Here is a 20,252-nt window from a genome sequence, read left to right on the forward strand (position 1 = left end):
CTATAATTTTCTTTTCTAATATATGAATCGTAATATTAGATTTAAAAAACAAGACTATTCAACTGTAAGATATAAAGACTATTAAAAAACTATAAATACTTATATTATCGCTATCCCTGCAGCGGCGAGACTGATCTGCTAGTTTAGACATTAACTAGCTATAAGAAAAAAAAAAGTAAAAATAATTCTCTCTACCTAGTAGAGAAATTAGGATATATATTGTTATCTACTTTAGAATCGCGTAGGACCCCTTTATTGCAGAGTGGCCGCTATGAGCATCTGTAGTTCTGGGTCGCGCAGGAACGATACCGTTTCCAATCATGCTAAAAGTGAACCACTGCTCGTCTACTCGGTGGCAAATACACTGACCCAGGTGAAAGAACACTATCATATGACACCATTGGCAATAGAGACCCACTAATCTCTCCCGTCTACCAACGGGAGATAGCCTGAGGTCGGGTGATATTAGTGGTGGTGGAGGGGCAGGCGCAAGTTCTCTGTTTATATTTATGCACAGCTACAGTGGCCCATCCAGGCGCCACGATATATCTAGGATCATCGATATTTAAGGAAACAGACCAAACCATCGATTTTCCCATTCTCCATTTTTACCGTTTCCCTGTCCAGAACGTCCATGGGATATGCTGGCCGTCTAACCATGTTGCTTAAAGCATTTCCTCGATATCTCGTTTGTGAGTTGTGGTGAGGTCACTAAAGAACTAGAATCGAGTCGATTTCACTGACTTTGTCTGGCACGCCTATAGGAGTCTTCAAAGGAGTATATAATTGACCCAAGGTGGATGTGTCCTCCGACTGACTATGACGTAGTGGGTTGATTCAGCACCAGCCCTCTGCCACTAGATCTATGCACACCCCACGCTGATGATGAAGTCCAGTACTCTCCTGACTGTATTTGAATAGATGCCGTGGAGATACTACGCTATAGACAGGGAAGGTGTGATACAGTCTGTCACATTTTGAGGTAGAATGCTGGTATCATGCTGGTCACCTGAGGGGACGAATGAATTCCAGACTAGATGTTGAACTCAGCATACCTTTTTCCTTGACCCCCGAGGGACCCATGTAAGATATCCTTTGCGGAAATCTACATCTTAAACTCTATTTATTTTTAAAAGAAATATAGTTTGATGATCATATGAAACTTGAGCGGCCGTCCCGATGTATGACTGGTGAGATTGTCAAGTATCAATCAGTCGTAAATAGAGTGATTGGTGGAGAAATAGGTGAATGAATGAAGTGTAATTAACCAGTAACACCACTTTATACTTCCATTTAGTGAAATATAGGACAGTCTAATGAGCCTAACAATGCTGGTGAGGCTATGTCTGCCAAGTCATTCGATGGTTAGTTGCATTTCACTAAGGAAAGCGAGTAGATAGCTCCTTATTTTCTATCCTTATAAGCTGAGAGATTTTTGCAAGCAGATGAGACAGAATTCATGCGTTTGCGGCCATCAACGCGTAGACTTCTTGCGCAGCCTTTGGGATCTTGCCCTTTTCGCTACCCTCCTCGATATCGATCATCTCATTGACAAAGTCACAAAGTGTGGCCACCAGGTAGTCCACCTCTTTCTCCGTATTTTCAGCATGAATCATGACCCTGACTCGAGACTTGCCTTTGGGAACCTGAGGATAGTCAATAGGAACGACAGCGATTTTCGCCAGTTGCAGGTGAAAGAAGAGCCACCAATTATACTTTTGTCGGGTCCATATTGGTACAATATGCGTCACAAAATCTAGCGACTCATAGTCCTCGGCCACAGGGATAGACAAGATACCCATATCACTCGCCTTTTCCCAGATCTCGCTGGAGGTGATGGATTTGAAGAAGTATTTAACGAGATGTTGTATATTGTCTTGGGCCTAGGCTTTTCGTTATAATAAATTCCTCAGACAATTGAGCCCTAGTATTACATACCTTCTGCGTGGCACCAGTTCTCATTAGATTATAGGCTGCGCGAATCACTGCAACTGATGGGAAGGATGGGGCTGTGGTGTTCACCAATGACCCAGCATAGTTCAGCATCATATTTCGGACCGTTGCGTTTCCAAGAACCACAGCTTTTAAAGATTGCGTCAGCTATACCGTTTGAGTGACTATGAGGAGATACAGCGGGGTCTAATCATCTTACATCCAGTACAGGCTAAGGCCTTGCCACAGGTATTCAGTCGAATTGCAACATCATTTTCCAGACCTAGCAGCTTGACGAGACCGACGCCCTTAGGGCCTACGACCCCAGTGGCGTGGGCCTCGTCAGCAATGAAAGCAAAGTTCCCCTTGGGACATATCTCTCGAGCAATTTCCAGCATCTCCACCAGAGGGCAAATGTCTCCATCCATGCTGTACACTGACTCTACCGAGACAAGGATCGAGCGTGACCCGTCCTGAAGCATGGGTTGGGAGTCCATGGTGGAGGACATAACCTCTCGAAAGGCGTCGAGGTCATTATGGCGGAAGGCAACTTTGGTTGTGGCCAACGAGGCGGCCATACCTGTGTGCGTGCTGAAGTGAACCAGCTCATCGTATACAATGGCATCCCCGGGCCGTGGAATAGATGTGTAAATAGCAATATTCCCATTGGACCCGGAGTTAAACATGAGCGCCGTTTCGGAGCCAAGGAAGTCGGCGATCTCCTGCTCCACCTCCTCGATATAGTCGTAGTTGCCGCCCATAACGCGGGACCCCCCCGAATGCAGCGAGAAGTCCGGATGTCTGGCTAGTTCTGCTAAGAACTCCCTTCGTAGTGCTCCTGTGAGGCCGAGAGAGAGAAGGTCGTTGGAGCAGAAGTCAATCGCATCTCCTGTTTTCCATGTGCTTTGTCCGCGGGTCATCAAAGATTGGGTCGACCGTCGAAGATCTAAAGCCTCCTCGAGATTTCGATAAAATGTGGGGGCATCTTTCATACGGGGAGCAACTAGCTTCTGGCTCTTGATCCAGGAGACCATCTCCGAAACGATTGTGCCGTTGGCTGCCATGGTGCTGAGGTTGCGGAAGGAGAAATCTTCAACAGATGTGCAGCGGACAGTGTGATATCACCAAACAAAGAAAAAAAGGGAAGGAAGAAAGAAAGAAAGAAAGAAAGAAAGAACGCTCAACAGTACATCGAGTCAATATGTCGAGTCACATAATAAGCCCATATAATGAGCATAGTTCCTCATCGGCGTATCGGGCCGAGATGCTGCGGCTCGTCACCAGGACGGGTTCCGGCGGGCGAGCTGACGGGGCGCATGGCCGTTGCGGAACCCAGCACATGGTTGACGGGTGGAACGTTGTTGGTAACAACCACGTTAACCGTCATTTTAAACTCAAAAGCACAGATAGCTCGCCAGGTTACTGTAAAATAGGCAACTTTCTTTCTTTCGTTTTCCTTTTTTTTTTTTTTTTTCAGACCCCCACAATTCACATCAATCACTATGTACGAAAGTAACGGCACCAATACCCATGGGGTGCCGGTGGGTTCGAATATCACTAATGGGACCACTCTCAATGGACATGCTACCAATGGTGTACACACGAACGGCACAAATGGTATCTCGACCGACAGGGCCCATGGTGGTAGCCAGACTCCCATCGCCATCTGTGGTATGGCATGTCGTCTCCCAGGGGGATTGACGACACCCGATGAACTTTGGGATTTCCTCCTCGCAAAGAAAGATGGACGATGCCGTGTCCCCGAATCTCGCTACAACATTGACTCATATTATTCAGATACGAAAAAGCCAGGGACAGTATCAACCGAGTATGGATATTTCCTTGACCAGAGCGTCGACGTCGGCGCGTTGGATACGTCCTTCTTTAGCATGACACGAACAGAGGTAGAGCGAGCCGACCCTCAGCAAAGACTCATGTTGGAAGTCGCACGCGAGGCTTTTGAAGATGCTGGCGTGACAAATTGGAGAGGCAAGACGATCGGCACCTATATTGGTAATTTCGGGGAAGACTGGCTGGAGATGTTTGGGAAGGAAACCCAGCCATGGGGGATCCATCGTATTTCCGGATCAGGGGACTTTGTTGTCGCTAATCGGCTCTCATATGAGTTTGACCTACAAGGGCCAAGGTATAATATTCCTTTAGAAGATGATTCCCCACAATGGCTTGGTGCTAACACCGTTGAATAGTATGACAATTCGTACAGCTTGTTCATCCGCCCTAGTGGCTCTGAACGAGGCCTGCGCTGCGATTAACAGAGGTGACTGTGAATCCGCTCTAGTGGGTGGTGTCAATCTAATCCTCGCACCCGGAATGTCGATGGCAATGCAGGAACAAGGGGTTCTATCTAGTGACGGCTCATGCAAGACCTTCTCTGCTGACGCCAATGGGTATGCCCGTGGAGAGGCGGTGACAGCCATATTTATTAAGCCATTGGCAGATGCCCTGAGGGATGGCAATCCAGTTCATGCGGTCGTGAGAGCAACATCCCACAATGCGGACGGAAAGACCCCTACACTGTCGCAACCTAGCACGGACGCACAGGAGGCTCTAATGAGGAGGGCATATGAGCTGGGAGGTATTACTGACTACACGGAAACCGCCATGGTCGAATGCCACGGCACAGGTACACCAACTGGGGACCCTATCGAGGCGAGAGCTGTGGCGCGGGTCTTTGGGGACAAAGGCGTCTATATAGGCTCCGTCAAGCCGAATCTCGGGCACACAGAAGCTGCATCCGGCCTTGTATCACTATTGAAGATGGTGAAAGCACTCGAGCATCGTACTATCCCCCCCAACATCAAATTCACTAGCCCCAACCCGAATATTCCGTTCGTGGACGGTAAGCTCACGGTCCCTATCGAGGCACTTCCTTGGCCGAAAGATAGACTCGAACGGGTCAGTGTGAATTCATTTGGCATTGGTGGCGCAAACGCCCATGTCATTCTAGAATCCGCTGCCACCTATAACGTTCCGGCTGCAGTTCACGAAACGCCGGAGACACCGCAACTTTTGTTGTTTACAGCCAACTCGCCGAAGTCAATCACAAGGGTGATCGACAACTACAAGCAATGGGTGGAAAAAAATCCGGACAAAGTCAGTGATCTGGCCTACACCTTGGCAAGGAGAAGGGAGCACTTGCCTTACCGCGCTTTTGCTATTGCCAGGAATGGTGTGGTTGAAAGCGTTTCACAACCTGCAAACTCCAAGTCTGCGAAGCCACCAAGCGTGGTTATGGTCTTCACTGGTCAGGGCGCACAATGGCCCCAGATGGGACGGGAGCTGTTGCGGTCGAATGAGGTATTCAGATCTAGGATCCGATCTCTCGATCAACACCTGCAGACCATTGCCGGGGAGAAACCTCAGTACTCGATCGAAGAGGAGCTCAAGAAGACAGCTAAAAAGAGCCGTCTGTCATTGGCCGAGTTCTCTCAACCCCTTTGCACTGCTATTCAGATTGCACTGGTCGACACTCTCAAGTCCGCAGGGATTCTCCCAGACGCAGTCGTGGGCCATTCCAGTGGTGAGATTGCTGCAGCATACGCCGCCGGGGCTCTCAAAGCTGGTGAGGCTATCACTGCTGCCCATCACCGTGGGGCAATTACAAGCAGACAGAAGAGAGCAGGGACAATGGCTGCTGTTGGAATGAGCTGGGCAGAAACCGAGAAGTACCTCGTCCCAAATGTGACCATTGCCTGTGACAACTCACCTAAAAGTGTTACAATCTCAGGTGATGTTGACGCTGTGAAATGTGTTGTTGCTGCTATCAAAGAGGCACAGCCACAGGTACTGGCTAGACAGCTCCAGGTTGACAAGGCTTATCATTCGTTCCATATGAAAGAGATCGGAGAGGATTACCAATCCTTGATTGGCGAGGAAGTGGTCGGGAGCGACCCTTCGGTGCTCTTCTTCTCAAGCGTGACGGGAAATGTTCTCGGCCACGAGCAACAAATCCATTCAAAATACTGGCGGGACAATTTGGAATCACCGGTTCGGTTTCGCGAGGCCATTACTGCCATTTTGAAACACGACGTAGGAAGGAATGCTGTCTTCCTTGAGGTTGGGCCTCACGGTGCTCTCGCAGGTCCACTGAGACAAATATTTACTCAGGCTTCTTCCCCTACCCCCTATGTGTCTGTTATGGCGCGCAACCAGGATTGCAGCGCATCTTTCTTATCTGCCATTGGAGCTCTACATTCGCTCAATGTTGACGTTGATCTTAAGGCCCTCTTTCCCGCAGGTTCCTCTCTTTCAGATCTTCCGCGATACCCATGGAATCACGAAGGCAGCTACTGGTACGAATCTCGTCTGAGTAAGGAATGGCGCAGCCGCAGATTCCCATATCATGACCTTCTTGGTGCAAGGGTGGCTGAGAGCAGTGATAGTGAACCTGTCTGGCGTAACATGCTCCACGTTACAAACACACCGTGGATTCGTGACCACAAGGTCGGGGATAATATTGTCTTCCCGTTCTGTGGCTACATTGCCTTGGCAGGAGAGGCCATCAGACAGTTGACCAATGTTAAGGAGGGATTCAGCGTCCGAAATATCATTGTCAGCACTGCGCTGGTGCTCAGCGAGGGAAAGCCGACAGAGATAATGGCGACATTTCGGCCACACCGATTGACGAACTCCCTGAACAGCACATGGTGGGAGTTCGCCGTGTCTGCATATAATGGGCGCAATTGGACAAGGCACTGTACAGGGGAGGCCTGCGCTCAGTCATCGGCACCGGGGAATGGAGAGGATCCTGCTGTCTTGCCCCGGAAGCTCAATACGAGAAAATGGTATGAAAAAATGAGCAAAGGTGGCCTAAACCTGGGACCATCATTCCAAACTCTTGAGACGATGACGACCTCAACTTTAGAGCAGCGGGCTGTTGGCAATGTCGTCAATGGAAGGCAGGGGGATGAAGCCAACTACCACATCCACCCTACCGTCCTTGATGCAACCCTGCAGATCCTGGGTGCTGCAGCAGTCAAGGGCTACGCACGCAAAACCAAAACCTGGCTTCCGACCAGCATCGATAAAGTCACCGTCTATGAGTGCCCCTCAGATATGATTACTAGCGTTTCTGCCAAGCTGTCGAGCAATTTTTCGGTCGTTGGACATGGCGTTTGTATATCTGAGGGCACGACAGTTGTTGAAGCCGCTGGTATCCGGATGTCACTTGCGGATGGTGCTGGTGCAACGGATGTTTCAGACACACACGCCGCGTCGAGGTGTGAGTGGAGACCCGATATTGACTTCCTAGATATCCACGAGCTCTTTCGCGCACCCGTAAGCCGAAGGGACCACTTGCGTCTTCTGGAGGAACTCGGGGACATCTACCTGCTCCTGTCTCAGTGGAACCTTTCAGAATTGGGAAGCAATCCAACTCTGCCACACCTGCAGAAATATATGGCCTGGATCATGTCTCAATCCCGCTCGATTCCCTTCAGATTACCTTCAACTTGGACAGGCCTCGACAACGAGGCTATCTCGGCTCGGCTCGACAATATAATGAGCCAGCTCGCAAACACTACGGCAGCCCCGGTCGCCAGTGCCATCCGTGAAGTCTGCATACAAATAGATTCCCTCCTTTCCGGCAAAGGCCTAGATAGTGTCCTGCCGGAGGGAACTCTAACGCACGTTCATGAATTTCTCGGACAGCTAGACCGAATGGAATTTATTCAAAAGTTAAGCCATTCGAAGCCAAACATCAAAATCCTCGAGATTGGAGCTGGAAATGGCGTGTCGTTGCATCGTGATATCCTCGCCGAATTGACGCGAAATAACGGGGAGATTCTGTGCGCCAAGTACACCTTGACCACCCCAGGCTACGTTGTGGCGACAACCCAAGAGAAGGCATTCCCAAATATGGAATTCGCCAGCCTGGACATCAGCGAGGATCCTTTCGAACAAGGATTTGACGAAGTCGGGTACGATCTCATCATAGCGGTCAACGCTCTCCATGAGACCAAAAATGTCCAGGCAAGCTTGACCAACCTCAGGAAGCTCCTACGTCCCGACGGTAGATTACTACTGCAAGAGCTTTGCCCGTCATCCAGATGGGTCCAGTATGTGCTCGGCGTGCTACCGACGTCGTGGTCGGGCCCTGTCGACAGGCCAATTGAGGCGGCCTACCTGCGCAAAGAAGAGTGGGAGACAGAGCTTTCTGCTGCAGGCTTTGGCGATATCCAGGCCGTGGCTCTGGATTCAGAAGAGCCTCACCAAACTACAATTACTATGGTCGTAAGGCAGGTCCGTGAAGCACCAAAGAAGAAGGTTACAGTTCTTTCCGAGGAGGAAGGACCTGCTGTCACACACATCTTGACCCAGCTCGAGAAAGAGGGCTACCAGGTGACCAGATGCAAACTGGATGATGAGCCGCCAGCTGGACAAGATGTGATTTCGCTCTTGGACGTCGACCGGCCCTTTTTCCACGAGCTTGATGAAGCACGCTTCCTTTCATTCAAGGCCTTCCTCCTTGGCCTTCAAAACCGCGACGCCGGCATGCTCTGGGCGACTCATCTGATCGATATAGGATGCCGTGATCCACGATATGCACAGGTTCTCGGCCTCGCCAGAACTATCCGTACAGAGCAGCTGGCCAATTTGGCGACCTGTCAGGTCGACAGCTTCGACAATCCGAAATCCGTCGAGCAACTAGTTCAAGTGTTTTCCAAGTTTCAGCTCCGCCAAGGTGACGAGGAGCTCAATCCCGACTTCGAATGGGCCATCTTCAATGACCGAGTTCAAGTCGCACGCTTCCATCCTTTCGTCTTGGCCGATGAGCTTTCAGTCTCGGAAGATTCGAGCGAGATGGCCACACTGAATGTGCGTACGCCAGGGCGGGTCAACAGTCTACATTACGCGCGTCATCAACGAAAGGATATCGAAAAGGACGAAGTGGAGGTCGAGGTGTACTCCGCCGGTTTGAACTTTCGGGCAAGTTTATCGACGAGATTTCTCAGGCTATATGGCATGTTACTGACAGGAGAGATTAGGATATTCTCGTCGCACTGGGCATTGTTGAATTGCCGGTCCGCCTCTTCGGAATCGAAGCCGCAGGCATCGTCACGCGTGTTGGAGCAGATGTTAGCCCTGACGACCTTCAAGTAGGCGATCGGGTCGTTTGCTTTTGCCGGAAAGATGCCTTCTCGACATATACGATCACACTTGCTGCTGTTTGCGTGCGGATTCCCGACAGCCTCACCTTTGACCAAGCTGGAACGATGCTTATACCGTATTTTACTGCGATTCACTCCATGGTCAACGTCGGACGCGTCACAAAGGGCCAGGTAGGCGACATAGAATACCCCATGATAATTGGTGCTATAGAAGTGCAGTGACTGACCAAACATCCCTGTATAGTCCGTCCTGATCCATAGCGCGTGTGGTGGAGTGGGCCTGGCAGCTATCCAGGTGGCCCAGATGCTGGAGGCCGATGTGTATGTCACTGTTGGCAGCGAAGAGAAGGTTAAGTATTTGATAGAGAACTACAGCATCCCGCCAAACAGGATCTTCCACTCTCGTGACAAGTCCTTTGTGGATGGTGTGATGCGAGAAACAGAAGGCCGTGGCATGGACTTCATTCTCAATTCCCTCTCCGGCGAGCTCTTGCACGCGACGTGGAACTGCGTTGCTGAGTTTGGAACTCTACTGGAGATCGGAAAACGCGATCTGATCGGCGATGGTAAACTCGACATGAAGCCATTCCTGGCGAACCGCAACTACTGTTGTGTCGACATCGATGGGCTTTGGAAGAGGATCCATGTCGCACGAGCATTGATTTTCTCCATCTTGGAATTTTATAACAAAGGATACATTTCGCCACTACCGACCAAAATCTTTCCCGCAGCCCAGACCCAAGATGCATTCCGATTTATGGAGAAGGGTCAACACATTGGCCGTGTCGGCGTTTCGTTCAAGCCGGCCGAAGGGGAGGCCCACCTGGGATTGGAAACCACCAAGAGGACTTTGGCGATTGCTTTCAACGGGTCGGCCTCTTACCTCATGGTTGGTGGCCTGGGCGGTATTGGTCGAGCCGTATCCACCTGGATGGTCGACCACGGTGCTCGTGAGCTCGTCTACCTCTCCCGTAGTGCTGGCCTCACGCCCAAAGACGATGACTTTGTCGCCGAGCTTCACAGCATGGGCTGTGCCGTCAAGTTGGTGAGTGGGGATACCACGAAACTCGAGGACGTGAAGAGAGCCATTAGTGCAGCAACCTATCCCCTCAAAGGTATTGTACAGATGTCCATGGTCGTCGCCAATGAGAACTTTACTAGGATGAGCTTCGATGAATGGATGGCGTCGACCGCACCCAAAGTTCAGGGAACCTGGAACCTCCACAATGCTTCCATGGATGCGGGGATTGATCTAGATTTCTTTGTGATGTTTAGCTCGGTCTCCGGAATCGTTGGACAAGCTGGCCAAGCTAATTATGCCAGTGGAAACAGCTTCCTAGATGCGTTCGCCCAGTATCGTAATGACCTGGGCCTGGCGGCGTCCGTCGTTGACATGGGGGCTGTCGAGGACGTTGGATGGATTTCGGAGCACCAAGGGATGATGGGGAAAATGTCCAGGAGTGGTTTCAAACCTGTCCTGGAGCAGGAGGTCATCGACGCAATGGCGATATCCATGTTGGTCCATAACACACCAGGTCAAGCCGTTGATGAAGCCCTTGCGCTTGATTCAAAGAACGCTTCTTATTTCATGCACAAAAATACGTTTCTCGTTGGGCTTGCTTTGCTCATTCCATTGCATGACCCCAGCAACTACGTGATCTGGAAGAAAGACCGTCGCATGGCCTCCTATCACAACAATTCTGCGGTTGCCACGACCACCGCATCGACAGATGTTCTGAAGTCATACCTGAGCAATGCCAAAGCGGATCCTTCCATTCTCCAGTCGCCAGAAGCCGCAAAGCTCTTTGCGGTCGAGATCGGCAAAAGGCTCTTCGATCTGTTGCTGAAGCCTCATGAGGAGCCTAATACGAGCTCGCCACTGCTCGACCTCGGTCTTGATTCTTTGGTGGCTCTCGAATTGCGCGCTTGGATCAAGCAGGTGTTCTCTTTCGACCTTCCCATGCTGGAAATGATGAGTATTGGTTCTCTTGACATTCTCGGTCAATATGCGGCAAACGAAGTTTATCGAATAGCGATAGAAAACAACGAGAGTTAAGCCGTCGCTCGTGTAAATTACACTCGCAAAGTGTACGTTGTGGCATCCTGCTACTTGCTGCAGCCCAGGCTTCAGCACGCCTCGACATAATCTCTACCGGTGCTCTACCGGAGAGTCACGGAAGGAATGGGATAACGTATTCCACACACCTATTCAGACTTCCTCTACATTCCTTTTCTCCTGCTCAGACTGTACATTTTCATTGTGAGAGATGCCATGTATGTAATTGTTTTTAAGGCTTCATAATACTATTCTTCGTTCATGATGTGTTTAAAGGGAGTTCCTCTGCGTAGTCCAAGGGGTAGATGGAGCCAGAAAAGACATCTGAGTTGCAGGAATGCTGGTCTGTCAATGATGTAGGAAACGAGTACCCTCGCAAGGACCATAGTTCTAGAGCCTCAGGTCAAGACTACCCCATAGTCTTTTGTACCTCTTGGATTATGATCTGCAGATTCGGATACCAAACCCAAGATACGCCTGGGAGGCCACATGCCTCGCCTTTCGTAACAACTAATGCACAGAGGTCTCTACCATTCCCACACATACTCTTTGTCAGCAAGGGGTCGAATTGCATTGCACAAGATTAGTCGATAGAAAGGGCCGAGCAGGCTGCACATATTGTCCGCATCAGCCGGGCGATCGGAATCCGGCAGCCCGGATGCATCAGGGAACGGGATCCGAGTCTGACGAGCGTGATCATGGAGTGAAATAGCCCCTATGACACGATGGAAGTGCCTATTCATAAGACTGTATGCGGGAAATTGGGATCTCGAAGTCATCTTAGCAACTCCCATATTCCCTACCCTTGAGACATCCTTCGGAAGATCCAGAACTCAGAATGTGGCGAGTGCCAACAGACGTCCCGCAGGTCGCCGTACCCAATGGATTGAAGCTCGCAGAAGTGACCGTCGACACCCCGTTGGATGAAGTGTTCAAGCACTGGAAGGAAAGCGGCGGCGTCATCCTGAAGAACATGCTCACCACCGCAGAGGCGGACCAGATCACCACCGAACTCGAATCCCGTATCGACTCCGTCCAACGGGGGTCCCGAGTGCCCCATCCGGACCTAGCAGCCTTCCACGGCACTAAGACCAAGCGTGCAGGCGACCTCATCAATCACAGCGCCACGTTTCGAGAACGGATCCTCGAGAACGACTTCATCCATGCCATCTGCAAGCGCTGCTACAGCGAAGGTGGACATAACGGAGACTACTGGCTCTCGGCGGCGACCACCCTCAATGCTTCCGGACCGCAGCCCGCGCAGGTCTTGCACCGGGATCTGACCTCCTATCCGCCATACGCGCAGCTCGGACCGGACTGCACGGAACCACAGATCAACTTCCTCTTCGCCTTCTCCGATTTCACGGATGACAATGGTGCCACACGCATCATACCAGGGAGCAACAAGTGGCCCTTTCACCAACGCGGGAATATGAAGCAGACGATTCCCGCGGAGATGCAGACGGGGGATTGTCTCCTGATTGGGGGCAAAGTCATCCATGCGATGGGCGAGAATAAAACGGAGATGGAACGGAAATGTATCCAGCTGACGGTCATCCCGAGCTTCCTGACACCCGCGGAAGCACATCCTTTTATTATCAAGCTGGAAACCGTGAAGAAGTTGTCCAAGCGTGCTCAGCGTTTCGTGGGGTTTCGATCGCAGTATCCGCGAGGCTCCCCCGGCCTGTGGACCAAGGATTATATTGAATTGGCATTGCACTTGGGTTTAGATGATCTTCAGGGGGCTATGGAGGATTTGCAAGATGTTCTCAACCAGCCCAAACAATGGGATACGATTGATTATGACAAGATTTGAGAGTTGTACATAAAGCTACTCTGGACCGGGCTACTGGGAATGATATACTCTATTGAACAGTTTTGTAGACGCTCTGTGCACCCATTTTCCGACTATTCCTCGAAGCGCTGATTTCCGAGGTCCTGCGACTTGAGATCAATCTCATCCACGAACAGCGAAGTCACCAATCCCAGTCCACTAAGTCCCGTCATTGTGTAAAAGATCGTCTGGAAGCACTTCAGATAAACCCTCAGAACCTGGTCAAGCGTTCCACCTGGAACATCTAGTGACCTTAGCTTATCAATGAAGGCGACCGCATTGGCAGCGTCCTGGAGAGGGGCCAGCGAACCGGTCAGGGGCACTGTCGTGGCGGACATAGAGGTTGAGAAGACCGTGTTGAAAATGGTGGAAGAGATCGTGAGGCCGACGAGACCTCCAAACATGCGGATTGTGAGAAATTGTCCGATCGCCAGGCCGGTGTCGTCGACGTTTTTGACGCTCGCTTGCATAGGCAGCAGATTGAGACGCAGCAAGGCAACGCCCGCTCCCCAGAGGATGGGCAGTCCGAGACGCATGGAGGACGACGATCCTACGTTGAACAGGGCCAGCAAGCCGGTTCCCAGCGTGAGGATGATCCATGCTAGCCGTAGCACCCATACATAGCCACCGAACAACGGAACCATCATCATGGAGGCCGCTGCCACTACCACACTGATAATGACGGTGGGTAGCAGGGAGACAGCGGATAAGATGGCCGTTTCGAGTTGGACGGCTTGGTACAGCAAGGGTAAGTACTGCAACAGCGAAACCAGAACCGCGCCATGGAGGAAGCCTCCAGCTAATGTCATATTTCCCGTCTTCGAGTGGAAGAGTCGATGGGGAACAATAGGGGCTTCGGGTTTCGCTTCGTAGAAAGCAAAGATGACCAGCACCGCAACGCCGAGGAACATTGGGACCAGAGTTTGCCAGGAAGCCCATGGAAATAGAGAGCCCGCCCAACTGAGCGGTAACACGAAGATCGTGATCCCGACGACGACCAGCGCCATGCCAATCCAATCCAGACGGTTCAGATTCTTGGCCAGCGATGCATCGAGAGGGACCGGTCGGAGCTTGAGGAAGAAGAACACCAACGGTGTACCGATCCCGAGCAACGGCAAGTTGACCCATCCAATCCATCTCCAGCTCGCATAATTCGCGAACAGGGCACCCACCGAGGGCCCCATGATGTTGCCAATCGCCATGGGAATAGCCATCAAGCCAAGGTATTTCGAGCGTTCCTCCAGGGTCGTCATATCCGCGAGAATCACCTCCGCCAGCACGTCAATTCCCCCACCGCCGAACCCTTGCAGTACCCGGCCCACGATAATTGTTTTCATATTTTGGGCCACGGCAAAGACGATGGAGCCGATGAAGAACAACGCCATGGATACATACAGAGGCGGTTTCCGACCGAACGCGGTAGAGATACTGGCCCACACCGGTTGCATGACCAGGCCACAGAGGGTATAGGACAAGTTCGCCCAGAAGGACTCTAAACTCTCGCCCTTAAGATCCGCAGCTATGGTCTGCCGACGAGGTTAGTCTTCGGGCGATTCAGGACCGCAACACACAAGAGGGTATTGCTCACTGGAAGGGCAATCCCGAGGGCTGTTGCATCCAATTGGAACACAAACATGCTCGCAGCGAGACCGATGAAGGCCAGTTTAAAGGCCAACGATTTTTTGGAGGACCGCTCGACATCGTCATCGCCGCTTCTCTCAGCCGGAACTTCTGTCCCGCCTGTCTTTGTCCCGGGGTCTGTCACTGCCTCGGTCGTTGTCTCTGTCTCTGGCTTGCCTTGCTTTTCTGATGTGGGCTCTGAAACTGATTCTGGTCGAACTGCGGGTGTGGTCCCCGTTCGGGCGCTAAACTCGGCTTGTCCCATGCTTGGCTTGATAGTTTTTTTTTTTTTTTAAACTCTCAGGCCACTGTCGGCTTAGGGCTCCAGCTGAATCAAAGACACACTCGAAAAATTGGAATTTACACCGTCAATTATAGAAATGCGACGTTTGCCGACAGTGTGATGTCCACCGGAGTGTGCTGGAGATGAAGAAATCTTTGAACAGTTTGAGCAAAGCTCGACCAGGAGAATTATTGGCCCCTGGGCTTGGTTTCTTTGTCCCAGCGGTCGGATTCCGGATCAGATATTCTTCCGGAGAGTTTTGTCGATCTGACTCAGCAAAATCCTGCAAGTCATCTGTCCTGGGGAATGAAGGGAGGCAAATGAATGACGAGACGAATGAGTATGGAGTACAGTATGGTGGATTACTCTCTCCATGGAGAGAGGTCGATCACAGTGTGTCGGGGTGGAGGATGAGGATGGATCGACAAAACACACTAGAAAAGATGCGTCGGCCCACACGGGTTCCGTCGCCCGTAGCTTCGGCCCGGGCGGTGTGGGTACGGTGGGGCATACCCACCTACTAGGTAGCGATTATCACCATCAACAACCAGAATCATCATCTCTGGCTTCTCAAATCCTGAGCGTTCCATGCGAGGCAACTGGTCATGGTCACTTTTCGTTCGGGGAGGAAGGCTGCCCCTCTGCTGACCGTCCCAACCGACACGATCATCCCCTTTCACTACTGGGATGACGACCATCATACACGAGGCCTGTCCTTCGATGTCACGTTCCGCTTCGATGACATCCTGGACCCTGAGAAGCTGCGGGGTGCTCTATCCCGGCTGCTAGAATTGGGGGACTGGCGAAAGCTTGGGGCTCGAATCCGAAGGAACGCAGAAAGAGGGCTGGAATACCATGTGCCACAATGGTTCGACGACAAACGGCCTGGCTTCGCATATTCCACGGTCGCATATGATGATATGAACGTGGCCGACCATCCACAAGCGTCGCATTTAGCTCAACCTCACCATTTGGATGCCGCGGGTCGCCCGTGTGTGCTGGGCCTTACGGACACGATGACACCCGAGTTCCGATCGTTTATCCGGACTCCCATGTTCCCCGATCGCTTGGAGGGTTGGCTAAGTTCCGACAGCCCCCAGCTAGGGGTTCGCATCATCACCTTCCAGGATGCAACTCTCGTGACCGTCTCTTTCCTTCACAGTCTGATGGACATGATGGGCCTGGATGCGGTCCTGGCCGCCTGGTCTGCAGTGTTGCGCGGACGAGAGGATGAAGTGCAGCCGTTAGTGGGTTTCGCTCACGATCCATTAGCCGGCCTCGCCGAGTCTAAGTCAGAACCGCCGCCAAAATACGTCTTTACGGACACGCTGCTCATTGGATGGACGTGGTTTTTGTTTGCAGTGCGGTATCTTCTTACGGTGGAGCTGTTTTGGCAGCGCCGGGAGGAGGAACGAGTCATTTTCTTACCCGCAAAATACCTGCAGCAGATGCGAGATAAGGCGATGGGGGAGCTCGCATCGCGCGACACCAGCGACGGTGGTAAGCCTGTTTTCCTAAGCGAAGGTGACATTCTCTTTGCCTGGTGGACGCGAGTCGTAATCCGAGCCGCAAGGCCTAGCCTCGGTCGCACGGTGAACCTGCGGAATACATACTGTTGCCGGTCCATCTTAGCAGAGCTTGGCCACCTACCATCCGCTACCTGTGCCTTGGTAACGAATGCCGTCTTTGCGACCCTGACGTTCCTTTCCGTTCGCCAGATCCTCGAAGATCCTCTCAGCGTGACTGCATCAGAAATCCGCCGGTCTCTGATCCAACAACGCAACGCCGAACAGCTCCACGCACTGGACACCATCCAAAGAAATACTCTCGACAACGCACATCATCCAGCCCTATTCGGCAACCCGAGTATGTACATGGTAATGATCTCAAATTGGGTCAAAGCCAAACTGTTCGAGGTAGATTTCTCCGCCGCCGTCGAACGAGAAGGCATGGCACTGGACAAACGCAGCAATCCGCTGGGCAGACCATCATGTATCCAAGGAACTGGGACCAAAGGCTACGCAACGCGAAACACGGGCGTGGTGATCGGAAAGGATGCGGCGGGTAATTTCTGGTTATTGTACAGTCTCCGGAAAGGCATCTGGCCGGCTGTCGAGCAACAACTCCGGTCTATGTCTGAAGGAGATGGAGGACTACTATAACCCTCGACAGCCTGCGGGCAAGCCCATTTGTTAATATCTTACAAACACTCAGCTTTGAATTATGTTCGATTCGGCTAAGACTAGAACTCAATCTCAGGCGCAATACCTTGTAGGAATCTTTCATACATACATATATATATATATATATATATACACTTCTCATCGTAACTTGTGACCACCATCTTCCCGACACATTCTCTCCCACCTCCTCCTCAACACCGGCACCACGAACCACCCCATCGCCACACTCAACAACGAATCGACGATCCCAAGCCCCCGCTTGGGACTCAATCCGATCATATTCGTGAACAAAAGACTCGCCGACAGCGAATCCTCGCAGATAATAAAATCCCCTTGATCGACCCGCGCCACGATGCCCTGCGCCACTTGCTCGGAGGACGGAAATTTCTCCTCCAGCTCCGCGAACGTGGCGACATTAGTGCCCTGGATCCGCTTCGTGAGGTCCGGTTTGGTGTCCTGCTCGAGGACGAACCCCGGGGAGATGAAGTCGGCCGGGAAAGCGATGTGGACGGTGTAGGTGGTTTGGGCGGAGTTGTGGCGAAGGACTTCGAAGCGGAGGGTGTCGGCGAGGGCTCGTACGGCGCTTTTGGCGGCTTCGAAGGGGAAGACCATGTTAGCCAGAGGAGGACTGCAAATTTCACATCAGCAAAGGAAGATCATCGGCTTACGCGTATAAGCCACGCTCCCGGGTAATCCCAAGAAGGCCGCCGCACTGTTGACGAAAACAATCCTCCGGGTCTGGGGCCGAGTAGTGTTGTGGGAGAGATCGATGCCCGCCGATTTCTGATCATGCTCCACCCAGATATCTAACATGGCTTTGGCTGCATACGCAGTGGAATAATAATTATTTTGCATGCAAGAATCAAGCTGCGTAGCTTGAAGATCGATGAAAAACCCGTTCTCAGCGTGGTTGCCCCCCGCGGAACAATACAGGAAATCCGCAATTCGCGGTTGGGACCTGAATGCTTCTGCTACCTATGTGTTGGTTAGAGGGGGGGGGAAGGCTCCTTTGCAGACTGCTCTCTGAGCGTGTGGGTTTCTTGGGATTGGAGCGACATACCGCAGCAGCATCCGCCAGATTCACCGCAACAGCGTTGATCTCTTGCCGACCCGCATCCACACAGTTCCCGACTATCTCATTCTTTGCATCTGCTAGGGGTCCGGGTCGTCGCGCGAATATGGTGACATGGGCACCTTCCCTTGGGATCAGTGGAAGTCGAGGTGCTCCAGCTGAAGGGTTGACACAAACCACGCGCCGCAAGTATGTTGGAAATCGCTTTTCCTAATCCACCAGAGCCCCCCGTTACAAAGGCAGTCTGCGAATCCGTCAACGAGGCTCCGTATCTGCCGAAGGCGTATGTACAAACCTTGCCGATAAGATCCTGATCGAGTTTCATCCTGTCGTTCCCCTCCGTTCCGTGGAAGCTCGTGAGGAAAGATCCCGCGAGGGAGCAATGTTAACTTCTCGCGACGTCGGGATCGCAAAACCTCGTTCGGTTGATCTTGATCCCAGCCGCATGGGAAATATGAATGAATCCTGATGCCGGAACCACCGGCGAATACAAGGAACCAGTCGGAGCCATCGCCGGCCTGACCAAGTGGGCGCTGATCTGGCGGGTCCCGTCCCCGGACACGAGGGAAAGACAAAATCTTACCCCGTCTTCAAATAAGCCCTGTTCGCTCCGTTGGTATCGTCGAACTGATAGCGCGTTGGCTGTTCCTTTCGGCCAGACCAACATTGCATTCCAGAACCCCAACATATCTTCGGTCCGTCACCAATGACGGCTGTAGGAGTAGTTTCTTCGGCAAGGAGACGATCCGCGTCAGAGTCTGTTTCCCTTCCTGGTCTAGGTCTGACTTACCCCTCCAGCCTCAATCTCACACGACACCCTCAACACCCCTTATATGCAGCAAGGAACCACCATCCCCCAAAAATACCCGAGGGCCAAGCATGTAGCCGATACTTTTAGCGCCTCTTGTTACTGGTTGCCCGAAAGTAAAATCCACAGATATCTGCATTAGCGAGATCAGCATCACCCAAATGACCAATTGGCTGAGGCATGGAAATCACGCCGAACAGATGTGACGCCAAAGGTGAGGGGGTCGTACGCCCTTGCTTGCGATAGAAAGATGGTAAGATGGTAAGATACGTTGACACCCTTCCTTCCACGGGGAGATGGGAGAGGCTGACTGTGCTCGGAACGGACTCAAAAAAAAAAAAAAAAGTAGCTTATCGTTAACCTAGAAATTTTATTCTTACTTTAGTTTATTATTATAAGTATGAACTTTCTGGAGGATTGACTATCGACTACTTACCGCTTTGGATATCTGAATCGATTCCTGCCGTAATTTACCGCTTCCTAAATTTGAAAAACTTATTCTATCTAACCCTAAGTTGAGGTATCACGAGTAGTATGCGGCGTACGCTGCGAACTGTAGGCACTGCAACCCCTCATCTATACCACCAACAGGTCGATACCAGCCGTGGCTGAGTGTAAAACGCCAAGGTTTCGGTAAAATAAAATCGTAGATTGGCCATACGCTAGAGTTTGTTGCGCCGTAAATCATCAGGGGGAAAAGAACAAGATCGTCGGAATGTGCGGGAGGCCTGATTTCTCTGCTCTTTCCTACTGCGAAAACACTGACCTATTTTATTATTGTAACGGCTGCATTGTCACTCCAGGAATTACTGTATAAAAGCTACATTCGAGAATATTAATCGTAATGTCTACTAAAATAGGATTTCGGTCAATCAGCCACGACGGAAGAGGATTCGATCCGCGATTGATGGGGTTTAGCCGAGACCCAATAGCAATATATATACGGAGGATTTGATCCCGTAGTTCCTGATATACTTTGGTAAACATTCATTGCCTCCAGGTCCTAATTAATTTTGTTGAACTTTCCTGACTGTTCTGCTCGGCATTTCCAAAACCAATGAATAGGCAAGAAAAAAAAAAAAAAAAAAAAAACAATGAACTATAGAGTACTGGAATGTAATATATCAGCAAAATTCGTCTCAACCCCGGATATTATGCATGCAACATGAACAGCAAATGGAGAATGACAGAGAGCCCATCCCCTCTTAACGTCTTATCAAGTTGATACTTTCAAAGCTGGGGTGGGGACATCAAATTGCTCACTATTGGTGGGCCCTGGTTGGTCCTGGTGCATGCTTAGCCTTGGAGGCCGTAAAAAAAGGCTCAAGTCGTAG

The 20,252-nt window shown here is 51.3% G+C and overlaps 7 protein-coding genes across 7 annotated transcripts; 4 read left to right on the forward strand and 3 right to left on the reverse strand.

The window, feature by feature from the left end:
• Nucleotides 1-1,350: 1,350 nt before the first annotated feature.
• On the reverse strand, nucleotides 1,351-3,406 carry BDV27DRAFT_131018 (aminoacyl transferase sphA). The gene is made up of 3 exons (XM_032067544.1): nucleotides 2,153-3,406; nucleotides 1,939-2,081; nucleotides 1,351-1,883 (listed from the first exon to the last, which is right to left on the reverse strand). The coding sequence occupies exons 1-3, from the start codon at nucleotides 2,994-2,996 to the stop codon at nucleotides 1,458-1,460; spliced, it is 1,413 nt and encodes a 470-aa protein (XP_031925837.1). The 5' UTR covers nucleotides 2,997-3,406; the 3' UTR covers nucleotides 1,351-1,457.
• Nucleotides 3,407-3,848: 442 nt separating this feature from the next.
• BDV27DRAFT_15330 (reducing polyketide synthase sphB) lies at nucleotides 3,849-9,297 on the forward strand. The gene has a single exon (XM_032071758.1). The coding sequence runs from the start codon at nucleotides 4,099-4,101 to the stop codon at nucleotides 9,052-9,054; it is 4,956 nt and encodes a 1,651-aa protein (XP_031925838.1). The 5' UTR covers nucleotides 3,849-4,098; the 3' UTR covers nucleotides 9,055-9,297.
• Nucleotides 9,211-11,537, forward strand: BDV27DRAFT_15204 (KR domain-containing protein). Its single transcript, XM_032071472.1, has one exon. The coding sequence runs from the start codon at nucleotides 9,367-9,369 to the stop codon at nucleotides 11,116-11,118; it is 1,752 nt and encodes a 583-aa protein (XP_031925839.1). The 5' UTR covers nucleotides 9,211-9,366; the 3' UTR covers nucleotides 11,119-11,537.
• On the forward strand, nucleotides 11,538-12,980 carry BDV27DRAFT_15203 (monooxygenase sphC). Its single transcript, XM_032071470.1, has one exon. It carries the CDS (start codon nucleotides 11,957-11,959, stop codon nucleotides 12,932-12,934), a length of 978 nt encoding a protein of 325 aa, XP_031925840.1. The 5' UTR covers nucleotides 11,538-11,956; the 3' UTR covers nucleotides 12,935-12,980.
• On the reverse strand, nucleotides 12,981-15,412 carry BDV27DRAFT_15202 (MFS-type transporter sphD). Its single transcript, XM_032071469.1, has 2 exons — nucleotides 14,541-15,412; nucleotides 12,981-14,478 (listed from the first exon to the last, which is right to left on the reverse strand). The coding sequence occupies exons 1-2, from the start codon at nucleotides 14,835-14,837 to the stop codon at nucleotides 13,027-13,029; spliced, it is 1,749 nt and encodes a 582-aa protein (XP_031925841.1). The 5' UTR covers nucleotides 14,838-15,412; the 3' UTR covers nucleotides 12,981-13,026.
• BDV27DRAFT_131035 (acetyltransferase sphE) lies at nucleotides 15,395-17,170 on the forward strand. The gene has a single exon (XM_032067545.1). It carries the CDS (start codon nucleotides 15,461-15,463, stop codon nucleotides 17,015-17,017), a length of 1,557 nt encoding a protein of 518 aa, XP_031925842.1. The 5' UTR covers nucleotides 15,395-15,460; the 3' UTR covers nucleotides 17,018-17,170.
• Nucleotides 17,171-17,176: 6 nt separating this feature from the next.
• Nucleotides 17,177-18,901, reverse strand: BDV27DRAFT_165968 (putative short chain dehydrogenase/ reductase; the record flags this gene model as incomplete). Its single annotated transcript, XM_032074062.1, has 5 exons — nucleotides 18,406-18,901; nucleotides 18,288-18,354; nucleotides 18,099-18,232; nucleotides 17,707-18,013; nucleotides 17,177-17,631 (listed from the first exon to the last, which is right to left on the reverse strand). Exons 1-5 carry the CDS (start codon nucleotides 18,433-18,435, stop codon nucleotides 17,177-17,179), a joined length of 993 nt encoding a protein of 330 aa, XP_031925843.1. The 5' UTR covers nucleotides 18,436-18,901.
• Between the last annotated feature and the right edge of the window lie 1,351 nt (nucleotides 18,902-20,252).

This window comes from Aspergillus caelatus, assembly GCF_009193585.1.
Source record: "Aspergillus caelatus strain CBS 763.97 unplaced genomic scaffold BDV27scaffold_132, whole genome shotgun sequence".
NCBI lineage: Eukaryota > Fungi > Ascomycota > Eurotiomycetes > Eurotiales > Aspergillaceae > Aspergillus > Aspergillus caelatus.

Bases quoted from the DNA above. Each gene is read 5' to 3' on its own strand.
- BDV27DRAFT_131018 (XM_032067544.1), bottom strand. From the start codon at position 2,996: ATGGCAGCCAACGGCACAATCGTTTCGGAGATGGTCTCCTGGATCAAG. The intron at 2,082-2,152 runs GTAAGATGATTA...AATCTTTAAAAG, and splicing joins GGCCTTAGCCTGTACTGGAT to CTGTGGTTCTTGGAAACGCA. The intron at 1,884-1,938 runs GTATGTAATACT...CGAAAAGCCTAG, and splicing joins GAACTGGTGCCACGCAGAAG to GCCCAAGACAATATACAACA.
- BDV27DRAFT_15330 (XM_032071758.1), top strand. From the start codon at position 4,099: ATGATTCCCCACAATGGCTTGGTGCTAACACCGTTGAATAGTATGACA.
- BDV27DRAFT_15202 (XM_032071469.1), bottom strand. From the start codon at position 14,837: ATGGGACAAGCCGAGTTTAGCGCCCGAACGGGGACCACACCCGCAGTT. The intron at 14,479-14,540 runs GTGAGCAATACC...CCTCGTCGGCAG, and splicing joins CCCTCGGGATTGCCCTTCCA to ACCATAGCTGCGGATCTTAA.
- BDV27DRAFT_15204 (XM_032071472.1), top strand. From the start codon at position 9,367: ATGCTGGAGGCCGATGTGTATGTCACTGTTGGCAGCGAAGAGAAGGTT.
- BDV27DRAFT_15203 (XM_032071470.1), top strand. From the start codon at position 11,957: ATGTGGCGAGTGCCAACAGACGTCCCGCAGGTCGCCGTACCCAATGGA.
- BDV27DRAFT_131035 (XM_032067545.1), top strand. From the start codon at position 15,461: ATGGTCACTTTTCGTTCGGGGAGGAAGGCTGCCCCTCTGCTGACCGTC.